This window comes from Durio zibethinus, chromosome 14, assembly GCF_047325235.1.
Source record: "Durio zibethinus cultivar Kanyao isolate XHJ-2024 chromosome 14, ASM4732523v1, whole genome shotgun sequence".
NCBI lineage: Eukaryota > Viridiplantae > Streptophyta > Magnoliopsida > Malvales > Malvaceae > Durio > Durio zibethinus.
In genome coordinates, this window is record NC_143175.1 from 7,594,059 (window position 1) to 7,604,090 (window position 10,032).

At 30.0% G+C, this 10,032-nt stretch overlaps 1 protein-coding gene across 1 annotated transcript; it reads left to right on the forward strand.

Annotated features, from left to right (window-relative positions):
• The first annotated feature begins 936 nt into the window (after nucleotides 1-936).
• On the forward strand, nucleotides 937-5,959 carry LOC111294097 (Haloacid dehalogenase-like hydrolase (HAD) superfamily protein). The gene is made up of 6 exons (XM_022887268.2): nucleotides 937-1,334; nucleotides 1,496-1,602; nucleotides 3,868-3,976; nucleotides 4,059-4,220; nucleotides 4,771-4,944; nucleotides 5,688-5,959. The coding sequence occupies exons 1-6, from the start codon at nucleotides 1,038-1,040 to the stop codon at nucleotides 5,715-5,717; spliced, it is 879 nt and encodes a 292-aa protein (XP_022743003.1). The 5' UTR covers nucleotides 937-1,037; the 3' UTR covers nucleotides 5,718-5,959.
• The last annotated feature ends 4,073 nt before the right edge of the window (nucleotides 5,960-10,032 follow it).

Consider the following 10,032-nt stretch of genomic DNA (forward strand, 5'->3'; position numbering starts at 1 on the left):
GATTTTTAATTTTAAATTGCAGTGACGGATTTTTTTTTTTTTTTTTTTGTAGTTTACCATAAAACAAATGAATTTTCCATAATAATTTATTTTATTGATAAATTAGAAAAAAAAAAAAAAAAAAGCAAATATCCAGAAGAGCTTCCATATTCAACGGAAGAGACGACTTGAGCTGGACTTGTTGTTGAGGCTGACGATCGTTGAGGGGAGGGGTGTAAATCCTGGGCCCCACTTCACCCAAGTCTGGGCAGTGGGTCCCACTTTGCGATGTGATTGATGCTTCGTGTTTCAGAAGTTGATGACGTGGATCTCAACCCTCTTCCTTTGCCTGCCGCATCATTTCTTTCCCCAGCCAGGTTCTCAGCCAATTAAATTAACCAAATGGCCTCTTTTTTCTACTTATTTACAAAATGGGCAGGCAACTTTTTTTTTTCTAATTTATGACTGATTGATTGATATATTTGATAAGATATATGGGGCATACCCTTTAATCAGTCGTTTGATTGATTAGTAACATGATGATTGATTTTTTCTATATATAAAAAAAAGGTTGCAATGATTGTTGTGGCTAATTAACTTATCTAAAATAAGAAATATGAAACTCATTATAAGGTTGAAATTGTTTAATATAACATATTATCCCAAAGAATAATCATCACGATCTATATTGATTATATTATAAAATTTATCATACAAATCATATACAATTCAACTATAATATAATTTTTTTTATATTGTAATAAACTATTTATTTAGTTTATTACAACATAAAAGAGGAATTAAAAAAAAATTCAAACAAAAATCTCAATGGCGGGCGATCGAGTTAGAAAATGCTCTATTTAATTTCTTACAAAAGAAAGAGGAAAATGTGAAGGAAGGGTATAATAGTAATATCAGTGAAGCGCAGATTTATTTAAGGCCTCGAAACAATAGGTCAATTTCATTGTTTCATCGAGGTTCTTCTCTTATGAGTTCTGTGGCGCTCGGTTAGTAAATTAAAAACAAAGCAAAAGAAAGTTAAATGAAGCTCTAAAAAAATGGCACTAATGGCAACAAGAACCAAGTTATGTAGGTTCTTAACCCGGACCCTAAGACCCGAGTCCAGCGCCTTCAACTTCAATGGCTCTATGCGGCCAGACCCATTTCACTGCAGCTTCTCGTCAGCTTCCTCTGCTGCAGCAGTGGCGCCTCAAAGAGAGCCAATGGGATTGGAAGTACTGGGAGTGAAAGACTATGATGATTACAGGCGGTCTCTTTATGGAGCGATCACTCACAAGGCTCTTCTTGTCGACGCTGTTGGCACCCTCTTGGCTCCATCTCAGCCCATGGCTCAGGTCTTTCTCTTTTACTTACTTTTTACATTACATTTCATTGCAGGTCATGTCTATACATGTCAGTTTAAGCATGTTTGATGTTTCTTTTGGGTTTTTGTAGAAATTTGATTTTGAAAAATTTACAGATGTTGGTTTAATACTTTAATTTGTTTTGGTTTTAGATATATAGAGAGATAGGGGAGAAATATGGGGTGGAGTACTCTGAAGTTGAGATATTGAACAGATATAGATGGGCTTATGCTCAGCCTTGGGGTAGATCTCGTCTCAGGTATTCTTTCTTTAATAATTCCGTTTCCTTTTCCTCCACTTTCTTGATTGGTTGGTTCTCCAATTACAAAAAGAAAAAAAATGTTCGTTTGTTTTTTATTTCCTTTGTCATGCCACTGTGTCACTTTCTTGTTACTGTCCTGTTACGGAGTTTCATTTGGGGGTAAAAGTATAGAGTTTGTGTTTCCCTTTTCTACTATACTTGCATCCGGAAGTCAAGTAACCCAAACTTGGAATCACTCATCTAAAATCATTTTCTTGAATTAACTTCTTTGTTAAGTTCTTACTTTTGCCTCATTTATGATCCCGGATTTTTGTAAAGTCTCATCCTAAATGTTCCCTTAACTATATGTAATTAACAAGTTTTGTCATGGAATCTTTCACGTGACTGGGTACTATAAGTGGAAGATGAAATCTTGGTGGAGCAATTCAGTAAAGACAGAAAATTTTCTACTGTCATAAAGGTGAAGGTCATGTGCGATTAAGATTTAGGACATTTCCAAGCTTGTTTGTGTGTCACATGGACAAATGATTGACAGCTTTAAAACTTGGTGTTTTCCACGTTGCATCATCTTCAATATTGGATTTTGTAAATCCCTTCTAGGTTTTTCCGTATCTAATTGTATTAATGGATTTGGTCATGGGATATTACACCTCACTTTGTCCTAGACAGTAAATTAAAAATGAAATTTGGGTGGAACAATTTGGTAATGAAGCAAAACTTTGTCATGTAATCAATGTAATGGTAGTATGCGATCAAAACCCTTGTACGGTTGCTTTTGAATGACATTTATAAATAATTCATGGCTGTTAATTATAGTCTTTTCCTCATAATTAATATCTGATTTTGTAAATTCTCTTCCTCATATTTCCTTATCCAACATTTAATCAATCAATTTCGTCATGAAATCTCGACATGACTCAGTTATAAAACTGCAAAGGTAAATTTATATCAGGGTATAACATTTTGCTAATAAAGGAAACTTTTTTATTGTAATAAGGTGAAGGTAATATGTGATCAAGAAGTTGTCAAGCGTGTGCGAGTGTGACATTAGTAAACAACTCGCATTTCAAAAACACAGTGAAACATTTTATGGTAAAATTAAAAGGTAGCATTTCATGAATACATTGTTAAGCTTGTATATACTTGTGAGTGCCATTGCTAACTGACTCTTGCTCAAAGACATGGTGTCTTGCTTTGAGTCATGGTATGTAAACATTTGATAAGATCTTAACTATAATGTTTGAGTATCCTCGTATCACTAATATTATGGCAAAAATTATTTAAGCTCTTAAGTGCAGCCAACATATGTTGCTTTGACTCTTCAGTTTCCTCGAAGTACCTATGTTTGAAAATATCCAAAGGACATGAGTATGGAGGTTTTACCCTCCAAATATAGGGAATGACCTATAAAAAGAAAATTAAACATACTCGTATCCGACACTCACCCCCCAACTCCAAGTAACATATCTGCCAACATTCAATGCTGTGAAAATCCTTTTTTTTATATTAATTTGATTAGAATTCATGCTGGCTATACATGCAATGCTGCTCATATTAGTGTGTTTTCAATAGGTCACATAGTGGAAATGTTGAAACAGAATCTGCCTGAAATTTCAATAACCTTTATTTTTGGCTTTAAGTTTTTTTTTTTTTTGGTAACTGAGCTTTCATGCATACTTTCTAGTGTCCATTGTTTCTGAATTCAGTTTCTCCCTTTAACACTTACTCATTAAAGATTCTTCGATACTTACTTTTGTTTAGTTGATTTTACTGTTATTACTTCAGTTGTAGTTCTGGTGCCGAATCCTGAAGGTGATATATTAGGTAACTCAAAGGATGACTTGAATGACAAAATTGTTATACTTGTTTATTGAAACTTGGGTGAACTGCCCTCTTCTCCGTGACTTATAAGTTGCAAGTTTGAATTAATTTGGTTTCTAATAATTCATCTTGCTGTAAGGTGATAACTTTTATGTTGTTTTTCTTTTTCTTTTCTTGCTTTCTTTTTATTTTCCAGTAGTTCTAATAGTTCAAGTCCTTTCTACCTGAGAGGGATTCATGCTTTTGATTTCTTATGTCATTGCCCTGGGAATGTGCATGTTCAAAATAGAGCTTAATCCCTTTGCTTGATATGATATGGAACTAATTTGAAATTGAAATTAATTTGAATAAGTTGGTTTTAAAGTTTGCCAGCTTACTGCCATGCAATGATTTCCTTTCCTCTTGATTGCTAATTTGAGCATTTTGTTTGTTTTATTGCAGATATGTGAACGATGGGAGACCCTTCTGGCAATATATTGTCAGTTCTTCCACTGGCTGCTCAGATTCTCAGTACTTCGAAGAGCTTTATAGCTACTATACCACTGACAAGGTAGGGATTTTAGTATTTATTGTCTATTATTTGTGAGTGTAATGATTAGGTGTATGAATATTTACCCATTTCTTTTCTAAAGGCTTGGCATCTCTGTGATCCTGAGGCTGAGAAAGTATTTAAGGCTCTTAAAACAGCTGGTGTAAAAGTGGCTGTGGTGTCAAATTTTGACACTCGGTTAAGAGCTGTCTTGAGGGCTCTGAATTGTGATCATTGGTTCGATGCTGTGGCAGTGTCAGCTGAAGTAATCTCTCTCTCTCTCTCTCTCTCTCTCTATCTATCTATTTGAAAAGTTGAAACATTGGCTTACTAACACCATTCCCTCTCAAATATCTTTGATCCTAATTTATTTTCTAGACTGTTTGCTGTTGAAATCTGGAAACTTGTATCTATTCGCATATCTCATATCCATTTGATTTTTAATTGATTCAATATTTTAAAGAAAAAAGTTAAATTGCCATTGAGTTCTTGTCATTGATTGTTAGTTGTTGCGTTAAACTAAGTAAAGTAAAATGGTATGCTAAATAAACTGACTATTTAAAATGTAGCCCTTCTAATTTGGTCTCTGAAGCATTTAATATTATCATTTTTTGGCATCCATTTCCAATCTCATTACCATGTAGATGTTTCTAATAGTAGAGCATTCCTGATGAAAGGATGTTTCATGTTTATCTAGTTCTCTTTGCAATTGTGATAGCTTGTATTAATGACAAATATTTGTATCTATATGTTGCCAATTTTCTTGGTGACAACTTTCCCATCTCTCTTTGTCTTACCTTCTTTGTTCTTCCCAGGTTGAAGCCGAAAAGCCAAATCCAACAATATTTTTAAGAGCTTGTGAGCTGTTGGGTGTAAAACCTGAGGATGCTGTTCATGTAGGGGATGACCGCAGGAATGATATATGGGGTGCCAGAGATGCAGGTTGTGATGCTTGGCTCTGGGGAAGTGATGTTTACTCGTTTAAAGAGGTATACACCAAATTTTATACTTGGGAAAAGGAAGGGCTAAGGAACAAAGTATGTGTGGGAGATGAAAGTTGATTGAAATTCTGTTTGCCATATTTATGTAATGATGTTTCATTAAGAAAAAGGAAAAGATACATGTTTGTTTAAGCATGAACATGGTTAAGAAATGAATAACTAGTTAAGTGGAGTTGCAGATAATCATCTTTGCAACTTGATGGAAACATGTCACCCCTACTTCTGCTTCTGCCCTTACTTCTTCCATAACACACACACACACACACCCACACACACAACTCAGTTCAGGTTTGGCATGTGCTTTTGCTCTGTTGACCTATTGATTGTAGCAAATCTAAGCCAGCTTGAATCGTTTTTTCCAGATGCATGACTCAAGTTTTGGATAATTGGATTAACATTTCTAATTGGACCAGAATATTACATATCTGAGCCATGCTTTTCAGGATATTTTTCTGAGAGGTTGCTGTTATTGTAATGATTTAGCCATATAGGGGTATCCTTTCCCTTTTATCTGTTCATTTTTCACAATATCTGTTTTAATCGCCTTTGTCATTTTATGTAACCCATTCACCTTGATTTTGTCTGTGGTCACCTTATCTCTTCATCATAATCAACTATAAAATTAAAATGATATAGAAATTCAAGTATTGAATTTTAACTCCCCCTTTCAGAATCTGTTTTGGCCTGAGTACCTCAAAATTTTATGTGATCCACCAATTCTGCTGATGCAGGTTGCTCAAAGGATAGGAGTCCAGGTCTAGAGGATCATCCCTTGACGTCACAACTTGGAAGTTGCTTAATATGTACAGGTTCTTTTAGCTTGTTCTGAGAGGTTTTATACATACTCTATTGTAGTGTTTAAAAAGTTGTTAGGCTATACATTATGTGTGAGCATTACAGACAGAAAATAAGGTAGGAAGACAGTTAATCTTTTCTGGTATTGAAAATAGTAGAAAAATTTTACCTTAAAGACCTGTCGGTTATTGTTATTATTTTTTTAGTATTTGAAGGTATAAGCGTTTGAATTCTGATCACTAGAACTAGGAGTGCACCATCAAGCCACACACGGCTGTTGGCAATTGCCGTTATTCATAATATGATCCAAGCATGATACCCACAAAACATGGTGTTTATGTGCTTTTTATTTTCTTGTCAAAATCCATTGGGTTAAAGTTACATAATTCCTTTTTTTTTTTTGAAGTACAATAAAAAAGGGCCAAAAATTTAGAATCTAACCGGACGTTGTTAAGATCACTAGGAAGGAAAGAAATCCCGTATTTCAGGTATCTACCAGATTAAGCCTTTTCGCTACCCAATCATCTACCTTATTTATTCTCTATTAATGAGGCCGAACCTGAAGAAAAAGAGTATACATCCCATGGGCAGTTGGCTATAGCACTCTTCGTCTTTCATTAAAGCTATTAATTGTGCTGGACCTGATCCAAATTAGCTGAGTGCGGGCCTTTGTTGACAGCTAGCTTCACCGATGATTAAAGCCGCAGCCGATGATTCAGTAGCTAGTACTGACATGCAAAAAACTCACCAGCTGCATCTGCAGGGCCATGCAAAGGGGAAGCGTGTCCTGTCATCACAATAAACAGCTTCAATCACCTTAAAATTTTAGTTGTTAGATAAAATTAGAGTTAAAATAATTTCAGTAATTAATAAATAATATTCATCAATAATTACGAGAGGTTGATGGGAACATGTCCTTATATCACACATACATACATACATACATATATATATATATATATATAACATAAGAGATAAAGGTTACATAAAAAAATTTTTATACTTTTTTATATATTTTTTAAACATTGATTTCAATAGATTTAAAAGATAAGATTAAGTTTTTTTATTCTTTTTCTCTTTTCACTTTATCTCTTTTATCTCTTGGAATGATTGAAATTAATAATTAAAAAAAATATAAAACTTTTTAGTTTTATATTGGTGTAAGTTGATTTATTTCATACACACATACACGAGGAATCAATTTATATATTATAAAACTTTTTTAATTTTATATATTTTTTAACTATTAGTTTTAATGGAATGAAAGAGATAAAGTAAAAATAAACAAAAATGTTTTAATCTTATCTATTGAATCTATAAAAATCAAAGATTAAAAAATATAAAAAATAAAAAATTATATTAATTTGATTCATTCTCATATATATATATATATATATATATATTAAAGTCATGTTTGATGCATAGGATTATTGATAGGATAAGATGATAATTATTTTATATCATATTTTATTTGTATTTAACGAGAGGGATAAGAATTGCAAGGAGGATTATATCCTCTTAGCATAGGATTATTCAATCCTATTCAAGTGAAGAGGATTATTTTTAATCTATTAGATTAAATTTACATGTTTAATTATACCCTTAAAAATTATATCAATAATTTAATTTATGGGATTAATATCCTCATAGCATAGAATTATTTAATCCTATCCAAGGGAAAAAGATTATTTTTAATCTATATAATTAAATTTACATGTTCAATTATATCTTTAAAAATTATATCAATAATTTAAATTATATAAATTTTGATGAAAGATAATTTTGACAAATAAATAAATTATCTTATTATAATCCTTGGATATATCAAACACAAAATAAGATGACATTATTAATCTAACTCTATTCATAATATTATCTTATCTTATTTTATTATAATCTTGTAAACCAAACATGACCTAAAGGTATGTCTGTGCTTCATTACATGTATATGATTAAGATTTGAGAATAGTTAACTATAATTTTGATATTTGAAATTTGAGAAAATGTATAAATTGATATTTAAAAAAAATGTATAATATGCACTTTAAATTTTTAAATAATGTACAATTTATACCATAAACTTTCAAATTATATACTATATTAACTTAAACTCTAATCTCGCTAATTATATCAGGTTATGTATGTGATATTTGATAAATATTATTAAGTTATATATTCACCATGCATACTATCAATATATTTTTTTAATATAAATTAAAATATATATTTATTGTTGTAACAATTTTTCAGCTAGGGAATTTGATCGTTAGATTTAAATTATAGTCACTGTCAAAAAACATTTTTTTTATATGGGTGTGATTGGCCACTCAACATATCATTTTTTAATAAAAATCTTAAAATTAATTAAGATTTATTAAAAAATATTTTGGTTTACGAAATTAGAATTAGGTCCGAAAGTATGGTTACGAGTGAGGAAGATGCTAACTTTCTCACATCATCTATTCAAAGAATGGTACCAATTAAACATGTATTATCATTTTGGTCATATGATCTTTTCGATATTTAAAATTCATTTCCTAAAAATTTATTCATGGGAAAAGTATTATTTTTTTTATGAAACTTATTACTTATACATTCTATAAATTCTCTAACTCTCTAACAGTATTTATAGAAAATATCTTCATTCAAAAACTTTTTGTGAAGATTGACCATTCATAAAATTTCCAAAATTTCATCATGAGATATTTTTTATTCAAGAATGACATGTATAATTTTAAGTGTTATAAATTAATTATGATTATTATTATAATTATTCGTTATTATGTGATTATCTAAATAAAAATTGCATTTGTAAAATTGATTTTAAGATCATTCAAACTCTTCAATGAAATCTTAAAAAATCATTTTTCTTTGAAAATAATTAAAAAAATGACACTCTTCCAATTTTTTTTAAAAAAATTAAATTTAATCAAATAAACAATTTTATTTTTTTGGTTATTTATTTTAATATTATATTATATTATATTATATATTTATTTTGGTCGTTCAAATAAAACTTTATTTAGTAAGAATAATTTTTTGATTATCTCAATTTTTTGATAAAATTCAAAAATATTTTTACTTGTAATAACTAAAAAAATTTGAACTCTTTTAATCTTTCTAAAAAATTACATCTTTCAGAAGATTTAACGATCTATTCTTTATTTGTTTATTACTACTTATTTCTTCTATATATATTTTTTATTTTAAATTGTATAACAAAGATTTATCCATTATAGCCTGAATAAAAATATCTTTAATAAACAAATCTCATAATTAACTAATATATCCAATATTTTGATAACTAAAAAAATGATCTTTCAATTTTTTCTAATTTTTTAAAAATTTAAAGAACGAAGAAATGAACAACAAATGAAAAAAAAAAACTATAAATAATTATAGAATAATACATTAATATAAAAGACTAATGGCACAATAAAAAAATTTCAACACTTTAGCAGACATGTGCAACAGACTGTACGCTTTTGTCAATGGACTGAATTCCATTTTCTTTCATGCAACATGCAAACAGCTCTCATTTGATTTAATAAATTCCAGTTTTGAGAATTGTAGAAGCATTTTTTCCTCTCATGAGGTTGGCTATTTAATTAAATGAGGCAGCATTGGTGGAAAGGTGAAGCAGCACATATTTTCTTATCTTTCATTTGTCAACCATGACTTTTGACTGTTTTACTTTGAAATTTTGCTTGGACTTTTCTGATAGCAGCACATGGTGTAATCTTTGCTGCTCCACGTCAGCTCAAGCACACAAAAATTTGTCCCCATTTTCAACGTGGATATGCATAATTTGGAAGAGTAAATGTAGCTACTAATTGTCTCCATTTAAGCTTTTGCATAAAATGACAACCACCTCACTATTTCCACCATTTCAAACACTTGAAGTCATATTTCTAGTTACCACCACTTCATCAAAACATGGAGAATTATTGCCACATGTTATTTATTAATTTAGACAAAATTAGATATTTATAGTTATTTTTTCTTGAATTGTAAAAATTTTTAAGATAGATTGATAATTTTTGGTTACGTGACATCCATGTAAAGGTTTTTACAAAATATTTAATATTTTTATTTAGTAAATAGTATACATATAACAAAAATATATTGATTAGATATTATATAGGTAAATTAAATTAAAAATATTAAAATTTGAATTAAAAAAATATATTATTTAAAGGTTGAGGATGTAAATTATATATTTTATTTTTTTAAGTACCAATTTGTATTTTTTTTTTTCAAAATTTAAATACCAAAAATATA

Bases quoted from the DNA above. Each gene is read 5' to 3' on its own strand.
- LOC111294097 (XM_022887268.2), top strand. From the start codon at position 1,038: ATGGCACTAATGGCAACAAGAACCAAGTTATGTAGGTTCTTAACCCGG. The intron at 1,603-3,867 runs GTATTCTTTCTT...GTTTTATTGCAG, and splicing joins TGGGGTAGATCTCGTCTCAG to ATATGTGAACGATGGGAGAC. The intron at 4,945-5,687 runs GTATACACCAAA...CTGCTGATGCAG, and splicing joins ATGTTTACTCGTTTAAAGAG to GTTGCTCAAAGGATAGGAGT.